The 23,954-nt window shown below is 40.5% G+C and overlaps 1 protein-coding gene across 2 annotated transcripts in view; it reads left to right on the top strand.

Moving 5' to 3' along the window:
* Positions 1 to 607: 607 nt before the first annotated feature.
* Positions 608 to 23,954, top strand: part of srgap2 (SLIT-ROBO Rho GTPase activating protein 2) — a 117,211-nt gene continuing 93,864 nt past the window's right edge. For both annotated transcript variants that reach the window (XM_033965938.2, XM_055222182.1), the window contains exon 1: positions 608 to 1,137. In XM_033965938.2, the coding sequence (XP_033821829.1) occupies positions 1,071 to 1,137 (67 nt within the window). In that variant the 5' untranslated portion in view covers positions 608 to 1,070. The remainder of the gene's footprint in view (positions 1,138 to 23,954) is intronic.

The raw sequence follows: 23,954 nt of genomic DNA, 5'->3' as shown, positions 1-23,954 counted from the left end.
AACTCGATTCTGATTGGTTGAAGCTCAGAAGAAGGCACGTCATTGGTCAGATTTGCTGCTTTTAGATCAATTTGATTAGTTGTATTTTTCTAGTTATTAAAAATCAATTGGTGAGTTTGCATGTCATTCAAAAAATCTAACAAAGAATAAATACTAATTATAATATAGGGTTTTAACGTGTATTAAGAGCAATGTATTTTTTGCAACTCCGCCAGTAAAATAAATCAGAACACTTTTAAATTATAACTAGTTTAAAAAATCAAAACGGCATGTGATCTTAACTCTACAATTTCATACTGCAATAACCAATTTTCGTAATTTGTCTTTGTGTATTGCTTTTTGCTCAAATGTAGCCTATTATAATTCATTTTACGCACAAACTATCATAATTTATTGACCATAATCTTGTAAAACATGAATTCTCCGATGTAACTTTATTTCTGTGACTATAACAACAACTAGAATTTAATATACATGCGATATTTAGTTCATCTTTGCTCAAATTTCCATGAGCTGCATAGTACTGGGCTTAGTGGGCTGCTGACTGACCAACCAACCCCTTTGGCTCAACTTGGGTCCTCCTCTCGTTCCTCGCGAGTGGAAAGGAGGTGGAGATCCGCGCAGAGCTCCGAAACGCGGACGGAAGGAGCCGAGCTGAGCCGAGTGGAGCTGCTTAACAACTTATTTCCAACTCGAGTCTCTCTGAAGTTACCGCTGTTTGTCTTTTACGCATGGAATGAACCGGGTTTTACTTGGAAGTTGTTTGCGCTGTAACCGGTTCGGTGGAGGAGGTTGGTCGTCGGGGTAGATGGGATCCACTCAGCAACAGCAGCAGCAGCAGCGCCAAACTCACAATGCGCCCTGAGTGAGTGCGCACAACCTGGCTGGGACACACAATACGGATCCGCGGGCATTCCTTGGACCCATACGCCGCCCCTGGCTTCTGTTTTCCCCCTTTACTATCCCCTCGTTTTCGGAGCGACACCCTTATCCAATTTTTCACCGATTGCTCGAGAATTGAACCCACCGCGAGGGGCTAGAGAGGAGGTTTGATCCCACAAAACTCAGCCATGACGTCTCCGGCGAAATTCCGAAAGGATAAGGAAATAGTTGCTGAATATGAAACTCAAGTTAAAGGTAAAACTTTTTTTTCTTTTTGAATCTTGCAACGCTGTTTAACGCAATCCATCTTTTTCTTTTGTGTTGCCCCATAGTGCGCTTTGCCTTGACATGCCTAGATAGATTGATGCATCTGTTTTCTTTATGGAAAAGCTAAGGAGTGCTACCACGCTATTTGGCAACCATTTCTCAAGTTAAACTGTCCTTTTACGCACATGGCACATGGTTAAAACACCCCGTGGCACCAGTGTGGCAAGATCAACGTGTTCTCCAAATGTACTCGCCTTTTACGCAGCACGTACATGGTTAACAAAGGCTAAGAAAATCACTCCAGCCGCTGCCAGAATTGTGACTTTTCATTTAGAAAAAGGGCTCGCTTGGGGTGTGCGCGCTGTGTGGGCTAGGAGCTCGAATTTTTGACTCCGAACGAAGGGCAGGGCGTTGCTTCTCGCGGTTTCCAACGTGTCTGCTGCTCCCTTACCCCTGCTTTCCCCAAATAATCACATCCAGATTATGATTTTAGTCTGTGCATTCATTTTATTGGCACCATCTTGCAGTAGCTGGACGCTGAGGAAACAAAACGCATAGCTGGGATTGCTGGGATTGCTGGGAAAAGGGCGTAATTTGAAGTGTTTACGATCAGCTTGTTGTCATGCAGTCACGGTGACACAAATGGCGTATCGATGGTATTGATTGATTATTGGTTTCATGGCTGCGAAGTGTAGCGCCAAAAGAGGTACAGGAGGAACGAGGAGAGGATGTTGCACACCTCATAATGCTGCAATGCTGATAAACTGAAATGTCAATGCTTTTTTCAGGCCAATTTGAAAGATTATCTTGTGTTATAGACTCCAATAGTCTCCCTGTTAAAGTGAACGAGGTCACTGCATTCAATAAATCCTCACCTTGCCATTGATAGCTGTGTGGACCTTACAGCTTATAACCAAGTCCCTATTGTGAATTATTTAGTCAGTGCTGGCGAATCAAACTGCATTTTAGCCAGTTTTCCTGATATAACATTGCAGCAATACAAAGCTTATGTAAATGTATAGGGTTTTCTGTTTTATTGTTAGTAACCTTCTGGCCACAAGAGAGCACAGGCAAGTGTTGGATATTATTTATGCCAGTGCAAAGCCTGGTAAAATGAACAAGATTGTGTTTATGGAAGGGCGTCTGACATGTTTCAACTCCATGTGAATATTGCCCTGAATGGGAGGGGAGATTATTTGGCAATGGCCACTTAACACTATTCTGTATCTTGCAGCTGTACTCCGTGTTGGGAAATAACTGAGTACATGTACCAAGAATATGTATTCAGAATTAACATTTTAGGAAAGTAACTGTATTGTGGTTGAGTTACGCTTTTGTTTGGTGATATTCAGAATGCAGTTACTATTTTTGCACAGTTTACCGTCATGTATTCCTTAGATTTTAGGAAAGTAGCTGTATTCTGGTTCAGTTACTTTCCTAAAATCAAAGGAATACATTTCAGTACTTTATCACACAATTAAGGCTTCAAACTGTGCAAAATTAGTGAGGAAAATACAAAATGGCATCCTCGTGGTCCTTTTGTTGTGGTTTTACTCTATAATTTAAATTCAGCTCGATGTAAAAGGATTCCAGTTATTCAGAATACAGTACACCGATTGACCCATGTACCAGAATATGTCACAGGTACTCAGTATTCTGTAACTAAATACATTTTCAAAGTACTCTCTCTTCCCATCACTGGCTGTACTAATAGGTGTAATAAAAATCCATTCCAAATTCCATTGTTATTATCAAGGTTGTGATGTTGCCAATGCAAATTATTATTCATTGGTTTGTTTAGGGAAATGTACGTGTAGAGAAAGGATAGACCTAATAGAATTAACTGGTATTGTTTTGTGACAGTTATAAGCCTATGTAGCTAAAACTTGCTCCAGGTTTCAAAGGGCAGAACGATTAAACATAGTATTAATTCTATTTTCAGTTGAAAGATGTCGGCTCATTGATATCAGTATGATATATTTGATTACTTGCACAGCCCTCGCTTTATTTTTACATCCACGACCATCACACCGTATCTTGAAATGTGCATTAAGAATTGATTTTAGCACGTAGTTTATAAATGTCGTCATAATGCCTGCCCTAAAGCGTTAGTCTCCACCAGCACTTGTTGTTATTCCTCCCATTTGTTTAGCTGTCACCACTTTGCGCTCATGCCCCATCAGCTTGTCCCTATAGGTTTACATTGGACCTGTGCACTGTCTGTCTCTCTCCCTCTGTCTCTTTGTCTCCCTCTGTCTCTCTCTGGACTGAGATGTTTGTCTATTGGCGGCGGCATCGATTGGAGCTGTCACATTTTTCACTGCTCCACTCACAACAGCTGTGTTCCACCATCTCACCTGGGTCCATCTTCAGCACCTGTACGGCCAGGCTGAGGCATCATTTTGTTTGTCCATGGGTTTTTAGAATAGGGTTGTCAGAAGTATCGCTAAACTATATAAAAACTAGAATTGAAACTAGATAGTTATTTGTGCAACTGAAAAAATCACATAACTGGATAAAATTGGACCTTTCCTGAACAGTTTCATCTTGAGTTTTATCAGAACTATGTAAGACCACATGGTATAATAAACAAATACTTGTACTTTGTGTTGAACAATACAATATTGTCTAAAAAAAGAGCTTTTAAAATTAACACTTGGGTATCAAAATAAGTGTCGAGTCTATTCTTTAGTATTGAAATTTTAGTATCATGACAGCACTATTTCACAATGATTGAATTAAGACCGTTGTCATAGCAATAGCATTTATAGTTACAATATATTATATCTTTTCAATGGGAAAAACCTTCCAAAATCTTGCATTAACATGGAGCTGATATTCATGAATTGCTTATGAAGGGTGGCAGTGGGTTTTTGATGTGGTTGTGTGATTCTTGCTGCTGCTGTGTCGTGGTAATCTGACTTGCCTCCAGGTAGAAAATCACTGAATGCCTTTTTGAAGTCTGCACTATTGAAATGGTGTTACCTCTGAATGGTTTTGTGTCTAAGTGAATAATGTAATAAGCCTGCTTCATTTTACATGATTAATTACCACGACAAAGAATAGTTTGTTGTGGTTTGGAACTTCAGTGTGTATTTTGGACAGCGATCAGACCCGACGCTTGTCTCTGTGGGGATAGATGTTTAATATCATCATACCGTGTAACAATAACATCTCCATGGACACGGACCCTTCACTGGAAAAGCTACATATTGCAGCTTTTTTGAACTCAGAGGGATATTTGACCCATTGGTGCGACCTGTTAGACGACCACAGCGCAGTGTAAGAGATCTCCAAACTATAAATGTTTAAGGGACATAGACTGTATAAAGAAGTGGACCAAGTGAGTGTGACGTCACCCATAGCACTCAGCTTCAGTCAAATGAAGCTCATCGAGGCAAGCAGTTATGAAACTTGGCTCCAAATTCGCCTCTATATTTGGAATCCTAGCCGTGTGTATCATAGCAACCAAAGAGCCAATCCGGAGTGAGGCTGTTGACGGTAACGCGCCTTCCCACTCGCACCACTCCGTTTAGCGGGAACGGGCACTTAGCAACACTGTCACTCAAAACTGTTGCTAACGCTAGTAGGAGCAACCTCTGGGAAAGAAGGCGCCTGATTTGTCTGTTATTAATGTTCATATTTTGGTTTATGGACACATTACAGAAATAAAAACACCAGGATCATGTAGAGCGGGTTAATACGAACATTTTAAGACAAAATGACGAGCCTGACAGCAGCAGTTAAAGAGAAAGGGGCGAGAGTTTTACAATGTAAAGTGAATTGGAGCCAGAGTCGATGGATCTGGAAACACGCCTATGCTCATTTCCTATTTGGAAAGCTGCAACTAGCGGGTTAGCTTGGTCCATCTATATATATACAGTCTATGGATTTGGTATAAAAATTAATAACACTTTCTTTTTCTCATATTTATTACTCTTGATTTTCAAATTTCACAGTTAGAAATGACTAAATCTTGATCTCGATTAAAATTCAGTTATGATCAGGAGTTCCGTGCTGGAAGACTGCCCCATCCTGCCTGGGAATGTGGGACCTTTTTGCTTTGAGGCAGAAATGCTGTTTGAAATTCTATTGTGTGGTTTTAGTTGCTCCAAGAGTCAAAGTTGTGCATCCACAGACCGTAGCTTTGTTTTTCCAGATGGTTTTGTGTCTGATGACGAGCCCTTCCCAGCCTCCTCTCTTACACCTCCACTCTGTCATTTACTCCACGCTGCACTTAGTCTGAGCACATGTTTTTGAGTTCAGCAAACAGCGCCAAATCTCCCCAAATCTGCAGCAGCATCAAAGAAATTGGTTCAAATCCATTTAGGATTAAAGCCACGCGGCATGACGGCAATACAAATGTGGGCTAAACATTCAGGTATTGTGCAGAGATGACTTAAGTGTTTCTTGCATTTATTTTCTCCAGTCGATAGCTTTTGTCAACAGGCTTCATCTTAACATGGAATTACGTTCTTTACCATTTACAAGAGCAATCCACATAGGAAGCATATGGCAGGTTTCATTGGTCGGGATTCATTGATGCAGCTTTGTCAGTTCTGATACCGATACCGAGACTTAAAACAGCATTTATTTCCTTTAAACAAAACAAAAATAAGACAGAACTGGTCCAAATGTGTTATGTGGCTGTTATTTCACCTCTTAAGTGACGACTGAACAACTTTCATAATGTCCATCCATCCATTTTCTGTTGCTTATCCGGGGCAGCAGTCTAAGCAGGGACTCTCAGACTTCCCTCACCCCAGACACTTTCTCCAGCTCCTCCAGTGGGACCTTAAGACGTTCCCAGGCCAGCTGAGAATCATAGTCCCTCCAGCGTGTCCTCGGGCCTCCTCCCAGTGGGACATGCCTGGAACACCTGCCTTTTTATAATGTTTGAATTTTTATTTATACTGACTTTCTGGGCTGAGTACTTCCAGTAAATAGTCATGTTATATCAATTATCAATATATGTCCAAAAAAAATATCTGCTGAACCGATGGAAGGCCAGTCCAGCTAATCTTTTAGTATTGGTGCTGATATGTGATACGAGTATGGACGGGACGATAAACAATAATATCGTTTATCATGATAAAGGTCGACAGTAATCGTTCGTAGGACAGATAATCAGCATTTTATCACCAGAATGTGCAGAACAAAACTACTTCTCCCTGATGTCTTATCACAGTTTAAGATTAGAATCAAAAAATGTGTCTCCTCCCTGGTATTTAACATTAGCTACACAGGATATCATGGTGTTTTATTGTTCTTTTCCTATGTATCGTGTTATCTGTTTATTTGTTGATTTTTATGTGAAGCACAGTTCGAACCTATTAATATTAAAATTATAATTATTCATGTCCATAACATTTTTAAGCTGTAACTCTAATCTTTATCCTGATATAATCGTTAATCGTAATTATTTTGACCATGACGATCGCGACACCAAATTTCAATACCTAGATACCAGTATTGCAGTGCGTTCCTATTCATGTGTTCAAATAACAATAGGTCTGTCACAATAAGAAGTTCGATAAAGACGGGGTATTATGCAAAATCGACTTTGCTGGAGCTTCGTACCATGTTATAACGTTGTTCCCTCATCAAAAACATTCCTCTCGATCCCTCCTTACAGTTAGCAGTACGATTCTATCCACTGCTCAGCCCTAGATCTGTCACTACAATCACTATATCGACTTACCCTTCAGTACACGACAGATGGAACTATAATATTTGGGGTCAATATTTGTCATGGGAGTTTCAGTTTGATCTAGTGGGACATATTTGGGTAACTGTCTGTAACACGATGAGATTTGAGCTGTGGAAGTTTGAATTGTGAACTTCTATGACTCGGTGTAATTCCTCAGTCGTCCAGGTCTGATCCATAGCAAAAGAAAATAGAAAATATGTCAACTGGACAAAACGTGGTAGGGGTTAAGACGTTTTGCTGCTCATCCATTTGCTAATTCTGGTCAGATTACTGCTGGACACTACTTCAGTACTACTTCAGATAGATATAAGGCAGTGTCCACAAGTAATTTGACCAGAAATGAAGAAGAAGCGGCTTGGATACACAGCCAAACGTCTTCACTCCTCCAACGTTTTTGCCATTTATTTATTGCAGTTCATGTATACTATAATACTTTTTAGGGATAATTCTGCTTGACGCTTTAGTTTCAATATTATCGTTTATCATCTATATTTACTTCAGCAGTATGTTACCTTGATGGGCCTACTCATCCCACAGGCCTACATCCCTCATTTTTCATAAAAACACAAAAGCAGGATACAAAATCATAAGTAAAATGTCTTAATCCTGCTGTGATTACACTTAACAGCTTGTTTTCTGCAAATAAAACATTTTCAAAACAATAAAAGTAACTCGGTGATCTCAGTATGTTATGGGCTAACAATTAATACCCCATAGAAGTCTGATACCCCGTCTTTAAACCCCTCCGGAGCTCTGCTCCCTCATATTTAGACTCACTAGCTTGATATTCCTGTTCTGCTCACACCACACTCCTCATCTGAAATGCTAAACGACCAAACTGTCAACAACAACTCAACAAAAAACGGGGGAAAAAAAAAAAAAAGACATCTGAACTGCACCTGCCTCAACAGCTGTTTTCGGACTTTTGACCCAAGAGTTTGAGAATGCATGGCTTTAGTTAGTGAGTTTGCAGAGTAAATAATGAGTTTGTTCTGCCTTTTCTTTATAAGTAGGTTTTTAATTAATAAACTTGAGGTTGTGGCCACTTTATAGTTTAAGAGCTTTTGCCAGTTCCACCCCAAGTCCCTTTTTAAAGCTCTAATCAACTCTCCTACGCTATGCAGTAGAGATCGACCGATATGGGTTTTTCATGGGTGATCTTTATTATTTTCCCAAATTATGTCTTTTTAAATTCACTACAAATTCATCCTGAGCCTTTTTTTTTTTAACCACAGATGTTTAAGAGAGGTGTGTAGTCACGTTTTGTGCGATTGTCTAAACCAGGGGTGTCAAACTCATTTTCACAAAGGGCCACATCAACAAAATGGTTGTTCTCAAAGGGCCAGATGTAACTAACTAAGATAAATGTCACTAAATGTAACCAAACTTAATGTAATTTAAAAAAAAAAATCTTGTTAATTAACTATTTCTATATTTATCGCTTATTCAAGTTACAAATATTGCATATGGATTTGCATAGAGATGAAAAAATGGCTGTTTAACTCTGTATCTAATGATAAACTGACATTTTAAGACAGTTATACCTTTTAATTTCCTTTGTTGCGGGCCACATAAAATGACGTGGTGGTCCGCATTTGGCCCACGGGTCTTGGGTTTTACACATGTGGTCTAAACACATTTAAATATTAAAATAACGCTTTGTGTGTACTATTTACGCAGCAGGTTGACCAAAGCAAAATATCTGCCTGAGCTGGAGGTTTAAAGCAGACCTATTGTAACTATAATCTTTGACACCCGTGGATCAATATGTTATAATTGAATTGCAATATTCATCTAAAACGACTTGATAAAAGAAACGCGTCCACTGACTTCTGCGTTAGAAATGGTGCTCAATGGGATCTGACATCGGCGTAAACGTCATCACAACAAAGAGTCAGCGCCTTTGATGGTTATCTGCAGATCACGTTAGCAAGCAGCGGAAAATAAAACTTGAAGAATGAATTAAGTACGTCACAGTGGGCGTATGTCGGTGGCGGTGAAAACGGATATTGTTCGGCAAAATAATAAAAAACGATTTAAAGATTACTCAAACACGCCTGAATCACTCCAAAAACAACTTCGGGTGAGTAAATGGCGAAGGGAAACGACTACAACATGGTTAAAAGCTCTGAAAAGTCGATTTTGCATATATATATCGGTCTGTCTCTAGTATGCGGTTTGACAAATTAGTTTTACAAATCTCTAAAAACTGTCTATTTTGCACAATCTATTTATTGAGTTAAACGCAGCGTAACGTTTGGCTTTCATGAAACATACCATGTGTATTAGTCATTTATATGAAATTGTATCCAGATTGCGGCTTTGCTATTAAAAGGATTCCTAATTGCTTTTTAGGGCGAGGCGTCACTGCATTGAGCAACATGGAGACTTTCAACAAGCCACTTTGCCATTACATGTTTATGCCAACACTATTAATAACACGCACATCATAAAATAAAAAAATAAAATAGAAAAACAGTTTGCTATATTTCATTCTGGATCAGGCTCCACCATTTGATCCCAACAGAATGCCTTTAAATTCTTGGTTTTGCATATTACGAAGTGTACAGTCGCCGGGGGAACTCTTTTGTGGTTAGCGAGTAATATAAAAAGTGACATCAGCGCTCTGTAATGCCCATTAACCAGATATGTCGTTTTACGTTCTTCTCCAGGCGTTTTCTGCTGAAATGGATGGTTCTGGTAGCGGTTCAGACAGTATTCAGATGAGTCAAGTGTCTATGCCCATAACGGCCTGTTTACGTGGAGGTTGTAAAACGTGTGATTTGAGATAATTGCTCGGTTTTGCTGACAAACAAAAGAAGGAGGAGGAGGAGGTGATGCTGCAGAGAGACGTGTGGGAGGGATGTCAAAAGTATCAAAAAGTAGATACTAATCCATACTAAAACTAGTGTCGAGACTCGATACTCATTGAACAGGTATCGATTAGAGATAGGCTGATATTTGGAGTTTTTGCGTATCGGCCTTAAATCTCCAGCATAGGTCAGTATTTTGTTTTGGTCAATCTACTGCCGAAAAATCACACACAAAGCTTTATATTAACACTTTAATACAAAGAGATAGCTGTGCAAAACGTGACTACACAACTCTCTTATAAGTTTGTGGTTTGTAGTAAATTTAAAAAGACATAATTTTGAGAAAATAATTAAAATGGGACAAAAATATTGGCAGAGCTGATAGGCCAACGGTTTCTCTGGATCCTAAACAATCAGAATCAGCCATGAAAAGCCCATATTGTCAGTAGAAGTGAGCCTTTTTTGAATATCTTTAGAATAATCTTGAGCTGTATCAGAACAAGTATAAGACACATAGACTAGTACACACCCATGGACCACATGAACCTACTGGACACTGAGGAATTACACAGATATAAGGCCACAAGGGAATAGAAAAGAAAGTCCAGTGGTCCCTCGTTTATTGCGGGGGTCACGTTCTAAAAATAACCCACAATAGCCGAAAACCGTGAAGTCGTCAGCTTTATTTTTTACAGTTATTCTATATGTTTTGCAGCTGTAAAACCCCTCACCACACACTTTATACACTTTTCTCACACAGGCATTAACATTTTCTCACATTTCTCTCTCGTTTAAACTCTCTCAAAGTTCAAACCTTCGTAGGCGCCTTTGTCGGTGCAGAACGTTTCATCGACTTTGTGGGTTTTGTCGAGGAGAAAACTTGCAAATGTACAGCACTTCAGAGTCACACTGAGATCCAACATTTATGTAAATTTGTCTGAACACATTCTGTACTGTACAGGAGACACGGCACAGAGGAGACTGATGGACAATGGTCTACAGTCCCTCAGCCAATCAGGACGCACAACACAATGCACGTTCATACACTGGAAAAAAGCATGTAAAAGTGCACAAAACAATCCACGAAACAGCGAGGCCACGAAAGGTGAACCGCGATATGCTGAAAATAACATTCTATTGTTTTTATTATCATCCTGGAATCAGAATCGGTATTGAGTATCGAGCCTCTTCCTCAGTGCTGTCACAATAGTAAAATTTCAAACTTGATTTCGATACCAAGACAGGCGCGTGAAGATCAAGATTAAAGAAATGTCTCTGATCAGAACAAGGAGGATTCTGGGAAAGTTTGTTGTTGATGATTCACAACTGTAATGAATAGCAGAGTGAAACAGTAAATACGCTCTGGGCTCTTCTTCTTCTATTGTTGGCATCATCGGTGACATTAAGTTCAAGTGAGGCCTTATGCGAAACTTTTAGAACTTGGCACAGTGTTTTATAGAATATATTTTAAAATACTGATAAATCATTCTGAAAGGAGATGGGTTGTTGGCTCAAATTGAAACTTCTTTGGAAAATATTGCATTGATCATAATGTGTTGTCAGTGTATGATCTTAGTTCAAATAAAACTCATAGAAATGAACGGCTCGTTTTTGCCAGGAGGTCAAAGTAAGATGTTTGTTTGCTGAATTAGAAGGATGCATTTATGGCTTCTTTTGTGATTTTTGTGAGGTTAATATTAGTGGAAACATGACTCTAAAATGTAAACAATTTTCAAAAAATGTATTTCACTTTTACAAATGGCCTATTTCTTCCTGTTATTCCTCCATTAAACAGAGACTAAATCTGCATTCACATATACAAACCACATCAAAATTGTGACTAAACCTGGGCTAAACCTGGGCTAAACCTGGGCTAAACCTGGGCTAAACCTGGGCTAAACCTGGGCTAAACCTGGGCTGAACCTGGGCTAAACCTGGGCTAAACCTGGGCTAAACCTGGGCTAAACCTGGGCTGAACCTGGGCTGAACCTGGGCTGAACCTGGGCTGAACCTGGGCTAAACCTGGGCTGAACCTGGGCTAAACCTGGGCTAAACCTGGGCTAAACCTGGGCTAAACCTGGGCTAAACCCGGGCTAAACCTGGATGAAAACTCGGACTAAACCTGGACTGAACTTGGAATGCATATGGATTAAACTGGGTCTAAACCGGGTCTAAATTGGGCCTACTCCAGAGCTAAAGCTGGGGAGAAACCGGGACGAAACCAGGACTAACTAAATTTGGACCAAACAAAGCCTACATCAGGACTAAACTTGACTAAAATTAGAGCCAAACTAGAACAACTGCAGCCTAACATTTCCACACTTCAATTGTCTAACATTTCTAATTATGCTGCAAAACCAATATTTAACTAATTACAACTGAAACTACAAACCACATCAAAATTGGGACTAAACCTGGACTAAACCTGGACTAAACCTGGACTGGACTTGGGCTGAACCTGGACTGAACCTGGACTGGACCTGGGCTGGACCTGGACTGGACCTGGACTGGACCTGGACTGGACCTGGACTGGACCTGGACTGGACCTGGACTGGACCTGGGCTTAATCAGGACTACACCAGGACTACACCAGGACTACACCAGGACTACACCAGGACTACACCAGGACTACACCAGGACTACACCAGGACTAAACAAACCAGGACTAACTGAACTGGGACTAATTAAACCTAACTGTAACAGGACCAAACAATGCCTACATCAAGACTAAACTGGACTAAAATTAGAACCAAACCAGAGCAAGTGCACCCTAACATTTACACACTCCAAATGTCAATAACATTTCTAATTATACTGCAAAACCAATATTTAACTAATTAGAATCAAAGTCCATCACTCATCAGACTGGTCCCATGCCCACTGTGCACAAGCCCAGGACTTTTTAGGACACACAAACTGGACACACTGCAGTTGGCACTTCCTGGTGGAGCTTTGGTGTTTTTTGTTGTCGGGCAAACTGCCGCTCTTCGTTACACTCTCTATGACTGTGCAGAGTGAGCAGAAATGAGCTGTGGCGTCAGCACTTGCCTCTGAAATAAGCAAAAGTGCATGGTTTTATGCAGAGAAATTGGTCATATTTTTGCTCTATAATGAACATCCTACAGCGTTATTAGAGTGTTTTCAGGTGCAGTGTCAGCAGTCGTCCTGTGAGGGTAAACGCCATTGAATTTCTTTAATTTTTTTGTCAATCTTAATAGTGACAGTGACAGGTTTTCATAGATTGAAGCACCTTGAAAAAAATCGCAATTGACCAATATTCTATGGCAGGATTCAGGCCCGTCAACACTGATTTGGGGACCTGGGGCAGAAAGTCTCATATGGGCCCCACGCTAATATACATGAATAGACAGAGGTTCCAATTCTGGACCCATAAGACCTTGGGGCCCGGGACAGTAGGTCTTGTTGTCCCTCCCCCAGCAGGGTTTCTCAAGCTGTGGTATGCAGGGCCTTCTGCCATTTAAGAATGTGTTTAGTTTAGAGTCAAATCTATTAATGTTTTTCTGTATTGTGTGGTTGTACAGCTGGTATAGTGTATTTTAAGAACATGTTTGGCCCTAATTTAGCCCAGATAAAGTCCGGATACAGATCTGATGCTGCTTGGAAAGAAAAAATATTACGTTAAATGGTGAAGTTTAAGAAGCACTGTCCCTCCTATGGTCACTGGACACTGGTTGTAGTGCAGAAAATCCTATGTGTCCTGGCTTGGCCTCTATTTGAAAAATGAGATTTTCAGATGGTCCGGGTAGAAGCAGCTGGAGAGAAGACCAGATGTGTAGAGCAAGTCAAAACTAAACCTTGTACCTATAAAGGTGGTTTTGGAATAATTTCTGCTTTTTCCGTTTTTGCTGTCCTAGGATGATAAATTCTTAAGTCGTGTATAAGCTCATCAAGATGTGTTCTGTCCCTAATTACAATTCATAAATCATATCAGAGTTATCTCAAAATATAGAGCTGCGGAAAAAAAAAATGGCCCAAAAGTAATGAACCATGGTAAAATGTCTCTAACTCCTAACAACATTTGAAACATTTTAATCAATATATATATATATATATATATATATATATATATATAATTTTTTTCCCCGTCATATTTATCAACTGTGATTAAAATTGCTTAACGCTGAGTATAAAGAATACATACTTGCATACATAATTAGTGCAATTTAGGCAAGGCAAGTTTATTTGTACAGGACCATTTGTACACAAAGTATTTCAAAGTCCTTTACAGAAAAAGAAAGACATTAAAATCACAATACAGCAAAACATAAATAATCATCATAAAATGAACATTAAAGAGACGAATGCAGAATGAAAACCTTTCAATCATATGCACAGATAAACAGGCCTCTACTTTGACAATGTTTAAATCCAGGCTCAAACAGTTCTATCTCACATCTTCAGGAAGACTGGTCCAGGTTTTAGCTGCAGGAAACTGAAGCACTGATTCCTCATGTTTGGTCCTGACTCTGGGCACCAGCAGGAGGCAGGTCCCTAAACCAGGACTAAACCAGAACTGATCCAGGACTACATCAGGACTACAGCAGGAGTTGGGTCCCTGAAGTCCTCAGAGTTTGAGATGGTTCATGTGGCTCTAACATGTGGGAGATGTTCTTTGGTGCTGGTCCATGGAGAGACTTGTTCACACAGAGCTGCTTTAAAGTCTATTCTCTGAGCCACAGGAGCCAGAGACCTGAGCCACAGGACACACGTGTGAAGTACTTCCTGGTTCTAGTCAGGACCCGAGCAGCAGTGTTCTGGATGTACTGCAATGTCTTAACGCTCGTTTGGAGAGGCCAGTGAGCAGGACGTTACAGTCGTCTAATCTAGTCGAGAACACAATTTAACACAAATATAGTCAAATGTCTTACTCCAATGAACTCTGGTAGAAACCACATGCTTAAAACAACCAGAGCAGATCATTTACAATTAGAAATAACTGATTATCTAAACTCTATTCTAATTAGAACTGTGCAAATGATCACATTTTAAAAGACACAAACTGTAAAACGTGGTCTTAAAATTAGCCTATCAAGGTCACTAGGACGCCCATCACAATGCCTAAAGCAAAGATGCTCAAGATGTCCAGGTTGAAGACACACATCCGCCAAGTCTGTCCCATGTCACAGGTCAACTTCTGTCGGACTGCTGTTCCACCATATGTCTCGGGGATTCTGATTGGTTCACAGATGTTCTCTTAGCTCTGATTGTTCGATAAACGTTCCAACCACTTCCATCTCTGGTGTAGGTTGAACTTTGCTGTAACCTTACCTCCATCTGTCCTTCTGTCACGTGTATTCTGTGGTTTAGATGTTAGGGATGTCAAAAGTATCGAAATCGAGTTAAAATGTTAGTATCGTGACAACACTATTAGACGTGAACGCAGATATTTCACAAAGACTGGACCTGTTGTACTGGATTTGTGTAGGTTTTTGCACAGTGCCAACTGGAGCATTCCTCTGTAACAGTTTGGCTCTGTTACACACTGAGACAATAGAGCGAGCGTTAATGTCTTTTGCATTTTAAATAATCTAACGACATGTTTTGACAAGTTTTGTTTTGTTAGGTGCCAATATTAGAATCAACGCTTCATACGCGAGGGATGGGAAGGACATCCTGTTGTGCTCGTGTCCAAATGTAACTTACAGAGGGTAATCCTATCTGTCTCTCTCTATCTCCCTATCTCTCTCTCCCTATGTCTCTATCGCTCTCTCTACTCGTTCTCCCCCCTCTTCTTTCACACTCTTCCATATCTCTCCTCTCTTTCCTCCCTCTCTCTACTCATTTCTCCCCTCTCTTCTTTCACTCTCTTCCATGTCTCTCCTCTCTTTCCCTCTTTCTCGCTTCTTTCCTTCCTCGCTTGCTTCTTTTCTGCCCCCTCTCTTTCTCTACTCTCTTCCCTCTCTCTCTACTTCCCCCCACACATTCTTCCCCTGTCTCTTCTTTCGCTCTCTTCCATTTCTCTCCTCTTTTCCCATATCTCTCTTCATTCCTCCCCTCTCTCTACTCTTTCTTCCCTCTCTCTCTACTTCTCCCCAGAATGAGCTGTTTCCCTCTCTCTTCCATATCTCTCCCCACTCCCCCGTCACTCCTCTTTTTTCCCCCTCACTCTCTCTCCCCACTCTTTCTTTCTCTCTCTACTTTTTCCTCCCTCTCTCTACTCATTTCTCCGCTCTCTTCTTTCACTCTCTTCCATATCTGTCCCCACTCCCCCCCTCACTCCACTCTTTCTTCCCCCTCACTCCACTCTTTCTTCCCCCTCACTCTCTCTCTTCCCCCTCACTCCTCTTTCTTCCCCCTCACTCTCTTTCCCCACTCTCTTTCTCTCTTTCTACTTTTTCCTTCCTCTCCCTACTCATTTCTCCGCTCTCTTCTTTTACTCTCTTCCATATCTCTCCCCACTTCCCCTCTCACTCCACTCTTTCTTCCCCCTCACTCTCTCTCTTCCCCCTCTCACTCCTCTTTCTTCCCTCTCACGCTCTCTCTTCCCCCTCTCACTCCTCTCTTTCTTTCCCCTCACTCTCTTTCCCCACTCTCTCTTTCTCTCTCTCTCTTTCTACTTTTTCCTTCCTCTCCCTACTCATTTCTCCACTCTCTTCTTTCACTCTCTCTCTCCCAGACAGAGGGGGAGGAAAGGTCTGTTGTCCGGGACCCTCTTCCTTTTAATTTGTATTACAGGGGGGGCCATGTGAGGATTATTGCCCCGGGCCTCCAAATTTCAGTTAACGGCCCTGCTCATCCATAATATTCTGTTAATTCTCGTCCCAGGCCTATTTATGTCGTTGTAGTTTTTATCGATTAAACCAGAATAAACTCTTGTTACACAGAGTTGTGTATTTTTGTGTAACACAAATGAAACTGTCCCATCGTTGCTCGTTGTGTGCTCTGGTCCAGTCTCTTGCCTTTCCTCCTACCTCCTTTTAAGCCACATTTTCATCCTGTTCAAACTCAACCTGTTTCCTCTGGCCTCCCCCGGGACTATTATCCAAGTCTTTCGTTCTCCTCTCTCTCTTCCTCTCACACGCACTCTTTCTCCCCTCTTTTGTTTCTCTCAGTCTCTCCCTTCCAGTTCACCCTCCCTAGTAATCTCTTTCTTGTATCGCTCTTCCTCTCTTTTCTTTCTGTTGCCCCCTTCTTCTTTCTCATCGTTTCCATCCATCCATCTCTTTCTCTCGCTCCTCTTCCTCTTTTCTCTCTCTTTTCACCTCTCTTCTCTATATCCTATCTCCCACTATTTCTGTCCTCTCTCATGCCTCTCTACTTTCCCTGTCTTCCCACCTCTCTCCTTTTCATTCTATTTCTCCTTTTTCTTTCTCTACTCTCTCTGCTCTTTCCTCCCTCTCTTCTTCCACTCCAATTTCTCTCTCTGTATTCCTTCCATCTTCTTTCTCTCTCTACTCCCTATCCCCTCTTTCCTTTCCCTTTCTTCTTTCACTCACTTCCATCTCTAATTCTCTTTTTTAACCTCTCTTGCGCTCTCTCTCTGTCTCTCACTCTCTTACTCTCTACTGTCTTTCCTCACCCACTTTCACTCTCCTCCATCTGTTTCTCTTTCCTCCCTCTCTTCTTTGACTCTCTTCCACCACCCTCTTTCCCCTTTTCATTTCTCTTTCACTCCCTCTACTCTCCCTCTCTCTACCCTCTTTCTTGCCCCTCTTCTTTCACCCATTTCCATCTGTAATTCTCTTTTTCCATCCCTCTCTCTCTTACTCACTCTTTCTCTCTACTCTCTTTCCTCTCTTTCCTCTCTTTTCTATTTCCCTCTGTCACTCTTCATCTCCATTTTGCCTTCTTTCCTCCCTCTCTCTTTACTGTTGTTCCTCCCCCTCTCTTCCTTTTCTATCTTCCACCTCTCTCCCCTTTTCTTTTCTCTCTCTCCCTCCTTCTTCCCATCTCCCTCCCTCTACTCCCTCTACTCTCACTACCCTCTATCTCCCTACTCTCTCTACCCTCTTTCCTCTCTGCTTCCACCTCTCACTCTTACTCTCTTATTCTCTCTCTCACCCTCTTTCCTCCTCCTCTCTTCTTTCACTCACTTCCATCTTTCTCTCTTACTCTCTCTCTCTTCTTATTCTCTCTCTTTCTCTCTCCTTATTCTCTTTCTATCTCCTTATTCTCTCTCTTGCTCTCTCTTATTCTCTTTCTCTTACTACTCTCCCTATGCTCTTTCCTCCTCTCTTTTTCACTCACTTCCATCTTTCTCTCTCTTCTTATTGTCTCTTACTTCTTATGCTCTCTTTCTCTCTCTCTTATTCTCTTTCTCTTACTACTCTCCCTACGCTCTTTCCTCCTCCTCTCTTCTTTCACTCACTTCCATCTTTCTCTGACTCTCGCTCTCTTCTTATTCTCTTACTCTCTTCTTATTCTCTCTTCTTATTCTCGCTCTTTCTCTCTCTCTTCTTATTCTCTCTCTTATGCTATCTTCTTATTCTCTCTCTTTCGCTCTTCTTATTCTCTCTCTTTCGCTCTTCTTATTCTCTCTCTTTCGCTCTTCTCATTCTCTCTCTCTCCCCCTTCTTATTCTCTCTTATTCTCTCTTTTTCTCTTAATATTCTCCCTGCGCTCTTTCCTCCCTCTCTCTATCTACTCTCTCTCTCTCCCTCCCTTCTTTCTCTCTCTTACTCTCTCTACTTATTCTCTCTTACTCTCTCTGTTCTTATTCTCTCTCTTACTCTCTCTTATTCTCTCCCTCTTCTTATTCTCTCTCTCTTATTCTCTCTCTTTCTCTTACTATTCTCCCTGCGCTCTTTCCTCCCTCTCTCTCTCTACTCTCTCCCTCCCCCTCCCTTCTTTCTCTCTCTCTGTTTCTATAGCCCCCCTCTTCTCTGTCTTTCTCCTGTATCCCTCCGTCGCACAGGTCTGTAGTGATTGTTCAGTGCAGGATATGAGCAGGTCGTACACATTGTTTGTGTCTCTTTATTTAGAGTTTGTTAAAGTGTAGAGGCTGTTCTCAGAGCGGTGGACTTCCTCCCTCTGCTGCAGTGACTCAGTCCCACCTGACGCTCTTATGAAGTCCACATTAGTTTAACAGATGCTGGGATTTCACTTTGAATTTAACGACACTATAAAAACTGAAATAATAATTTACATAGAGCAAGTTATTTCTTTATGGTCCCGTTTTACTTGGGTGTATAAAACATTCAGACGATCTCATTTTAAAAACTGTTACAGAATCGTCTTATTTAATGTATTTATGGGCACATATTACACTGTTTTCTGTTATAATGTTGTTTCCTCGTCACAAACAGACCTGGAGTTGTGTTTTGTTTCATTCACACATATTTAAAACTCAAACCGAAAACACTCTGTTACACCTTGTGATGTCATCATGTGGTAATACAGGAAGTGCTCCACTGTGTTTTTAAACTCCACTCACCTTCACTAGAATCATTTGGATCATTTCAGCCCTGGAGTTGCCAATTTCTACTGAACAGGTAAGGTAAACAGTAGCTGTGACTTTCATGACTAGACCTGGGACGATATTGAAATATTGTGTGGCGATTATCATGGCCAAAATAATTGCGATTACCGATTATATCACGATGATGATTCAAGTTGTTATTGATATGAATAATTATAACTTTAACAGAGAATATTATGGATGAGCAGGGCCGTCGACTGAAATTTGGGGACCTGGGGCAATAATTCTCACATGGCCCCACTGTAATACAAATTAATAGGAAGAGGGTGCAATTCTGGGCCCCTAAGACCCTGGGGCCCTGGACAACAGACCCCTTTGTCTCTCCTGCTGACTCTTCTGTTAAGTCGTTTTTTTTTTTTTCTGCACATTTGTTGCCGATTTTCACGATTATATAAAATGTCCCACGAACGATTATTGCCGACCCTTTTTATCACGATAAACGATATTATTGTTTATTGTCCCATCCCTATTCATGACATCACAAGGTGGAGCAGAGCATTTTAAGGTGCGTGGATGCAGGTAAACTAATAATACTACTCAAACATGTGTGAATGAAACAAAACACAACTCCAGGTCTGTTTTTGAGGAGGTGACAACATTATAACACGGTTTAAACCTCACGAAGTCCATTTTGCGTTGTGTTCATATTGTCTTATGTCTAGTTAAAATCCAACAGACTGGTGCAAGTCCCTAAGAGAATAAATGCAGAAATCCAATTAACACATGGTGGTGCTTAGGATAAAATGAGAATTATGTCTATTTTTAGTTTGAACGAGAAGCGCGAGAAGTAGCAGCAAAATGGAGTGAACGTTTTTAAAAATTGTTATGACTAAATCTTAACAAGGTCTGAATCGCAAATCATAAAAAACTTCATATTCAAATTTTTGTTTTAAAATTTAATGACGCTTTTATATAACTTTAGATGACATCGCAACATTCTATAGGCCAGTCATTTTTAAAGAAGACCTGTGCTTGTGTCGGCTCTATAATTATAATATAGATAATTATAGTAGGTGATAATATATATAGGTGTTGTATAATAAGTCCACTAAGTTCCGCATTAGAAAACTGCTTTGTCCAATGGGAGCTGACGTCGCCGTTAACATCATCACAACAAAGAGTCGTGTAGCCGTCGGCGCCTCCTATGGACAGCTGCACATCACACCAGCGAGAACTGAGAGATTTTTGTTTTTCCATTTTCCATTTTTCCACCCCACACGTATCACCAATTAAGAAAATGAGAACTATAACATGTTTAAAGCTCTGGAAAGTCTATTTTTTCAGAATAGGTCTGATTTAATACAGATGGGGACAGATAAAATAGATTTATCGTATTTCCTATATAAGTTGCCCTTTTTTTTATAGTTTGTCCGAAGGGTGCGACTTATACTCAGATGCGACTTACATGTGAAATTATTAAAATATATAATTTCACATCTTCGTTATTGTCACACTGACAACTGTGCGAGGACACTCTAGACTTGTGTCCAGTATGACCATCTACCTCCAGAGTGGCGCTTCATCTACATACCAGTTAACATAAGAGGTGTTGTTAGCGTGCTGTACTCATATTAAGCCTGTTGTTCTCTATTTTATTGTTATTATTATAATTTGCCTTTTAAAGATAAGATGTGAAATAAATTTCCCCCAAAAAATGCGACTTATACTCCAGTGCGACTTATGTTTTTTTATTCATTATTGTGCATTTTTTGGCTGGTGCGACTTATACTCCAGAGCGACGTATAGTCCAGAAAATACGGTAGTTTAAATGTAGATTTTTTTTTTTTTGTATCTAATAACATTGTCATTAAATGTTCCTATTTCTTGTAGGAGTTACTTGACAATAGTTTCTGTCCATTTCTTAGGCCAAACATCAAATGAACAAAGGATGAGAGAAGGAGAGGCTGGATTGACAGACGGAGTGAGGGCTTGAATAAAGGGGGTATGGGGGGGGTAGGGGGGTAGGGGGCGAGTGAGGAGGTAGGACACATCTGAAGCGCCTTCACATTCCTCCACTCTCGCTGCGGTCGCTCTGCTGTTGCTGTGGTTTGGTGGAAGTGAGATAAAGGGGGTTTAAGTGGTCTCACTCAGGTCAAGCCTAAGATCCATTCACATCAGAGGGTCTGCAATGAATTTAAAGGGGCGCATCATAATGGACACGGCCTTATTCCTCGCAAATGATGTCATCAAATGGAAAAAAAACTAAAGCAATGTTTATTTTTTTATGTTAACCTGTGGCCTCAAAGGTTTCAGCTTCCTGTTATATATACAACATTTTGAGGACTGTTTCCCTTTCTAAAGATGTAATATTTGTTGTAACCGCTATGGCAACAGTCCTAATTTTCTTATTTGTATAGATGGATGTGCTGTGCCTTCACGGGATGTCCTAACCTGAAGTACACTGGAGAGATATTTATGTCTTTAAAATATACCTTATCATTGTTACATAGAGTCTTAAAGTACAAATGATTTTAATTATAACTTCTGTGTACTTTCTGCTACTCCTAAATTTGAAGTGTACTGTGTAACGTCAGTGTTTTCTCATTAATACAGGAGATCATCGTCTAAAATTCTCCCCCAGATTCTAAAAACAACCTGGACGATAAACAATAATATCGTTTATCGTGATAAAAAGGGTCGACTAATAATAATAATAAGTAATCGTTCATGGGACATTTTATATAATCACGATAATCGCCAACAAAGATAATCGCTATTGTATCACCAAAATGTGCAGAAAAAAGCTACTTAACAACAGGGGAGTTGAAGGGGGGACAAAGGGGGTCTGTTGTCCCAGGCCCCAGGGTCTTAGGGGGGCCCAGAATTGTTGAGACTTCTTAACCCGGGCCCTTAAATTTCTGACAAAGGCGCCGCTTATTTCTAAAGTTCTACGCTAGATTGTAGTTGTTTTCACTGATAACAAAGTACAATTATACAAAAGTTGTTTAAACGTGGGACTTATTCATAACAGTAAAACAAAATTATAAATATTCATTCATTTTAAACTGTCAGGAACTTTAATCGTTTTTATGATATAATCGTTAATCGCAGTTATTTTGGCCATGAGAATCGCGACATAAATTTTCAATATCGTCCGATGCCTGGACAATACAGTGACATAACAAATACTACACTGGTCAAAATTAAGATTAAAATAAAGATTAAAAGGCCCATGTTACACTGTTTTCTGATCTAATTTATAATGTTGTTTCCTCATCACAAACAGACGTTCCACCATAATGTTAACAAAAATTATGGGGATCACTGTGTCGATAATATTAACAAAAGAATGATGGGGAGTAAATGCAATAAACTAATCAGAAGTGTCTATAAATGCACCACAATGAACAAAGGATTACATTTGAACTGACACAATTACACGTTTGGTGGATTCTCCTTCATTACTCCATCCACACACGCTTTATCATTACATTTCTCTGCCCATCTGCCCAAATCTCTTCCTGTTGGAGTCTTTTTGACACTCTCCTCTCTCCATCACTCTCCTCCCTCTCATCTCGCTGCAGTTTGGTTGCCAGGGTTACAGAATTGCCCCCATTTTCTGGGTTGGTGAGGAGCGGAGGAAAAATAAGAACCACATAATGTAAATGTGCATCTCCTGTGCTGCAGATAATCAGGTTAGATCCCTGCACGGCTCTATAGACGCTACAGACACATCGGGTCCTATACAAGTCTATGGGGGTTGCAAAATATTAGTCTGCTAGCGTGTCTTTTATTGTTCTTTAATTGGGATGGTTTAAATGGGAGAGATGCCCCCAGTGGCCAAATAATAGTAGTGCAGCTGCTGATATTGATTCTTGCGAGGTTTAAGTCATGTTATAATGTTACTTCCTCAAAAACAGACCTGGAGTTGTGTTTTGTTTCATTCACACATGTTTGAGTAACCCTGCATTATTGGTGGGTTTACATCTACAAACCTTAAAATGCTCTGCTCCACCTTGTGATGTCATGAAGTGGTCTAACTTTTACCTTTAGTTCAGTAGAAAGAAGCAAGACCAGGCCTGAAGTCATCCAAATGATTCTAGTGAAGGTGTGTGGAGTTTGAAAACACAGTGGAGCACTTCCTGTATTACCACACGATGACATCACAAGGTGGAACAGAGCGTTTTCTGTTTTGAGAGAAGAACTCAGCCTAAATATGCAGAGTTTGTGTGTTAAACATGTGTGAATGAAACAAACACAGATCAGAAAATAACATAATATGGTCCCTTTTGCGTCTCCATGGAGATATTATTGCGTTATATTCTACAGTATGCCCTTAAAAATCTCCATGGAAACAAGCAGGTTACAGCCCAAAGCCAAGTGACAGGTCAGATCTGTGCGGAGGTGACCCAATGCACAATAAGAATGCATGTTTTCCGAGACGTTTTTTGAATGTTTTAACTGTCATCATGGTGAGGTTTGCCCATTTGTAGACCCGGAGCGTAGATAACGAGAATACTCCTCTGTCGAGTCACGTGACGGTGTGCTTTGACATTTTCGATACGTTTAAGTTCAACAACGAGGCCTGTGATCGCAGAGGAACACGGATTTGTTAAGTCGTTATGATTTGCCTTACAGTGGTAATGGCCTTAGATGCCTCCACTGTGAAAATAAATATATATGTGTGATGGACAGATTGTTTTTTCAGAGGGAATCCATCTTGTGCTGGGACCTCGGTGCTGTGGAGCAGTGCATTCTGGGTCATAGCTTCCTCCAAAGACGCTTCTCCTTTTGTATCTCTGTATCTTTGTGTTGGACTTTGCCAATGGCTGAGTCCTGCCAGGGTCTGCTCGGGTTCACACCTCGCTAATGCCGCTTTAATGAACTCATTCATCACCTCCTC

This window comes from Periophthalmus magnuspinnatus, chromosome 5, assembly GCF_009829125.3.
Source record: "Periophthalmus magnuspinnatus isolate fPerMag1 chromosome 5, fPerMag1.2.pri, whole genome shotgun sequence".
NCBI classification, from domain to species: domain Eukaryota; kingdom Metazoa; phylum Chordata; class Actinopteri; order Gobiiformes; family Gobiidae; genus Periophthalmus; species Periophthalmus magnuspinnatus.
Note: the sequence above shows the minus strand (reverse complement) of the source record. Positions and strands in the feature narration are given on the sequence as shown.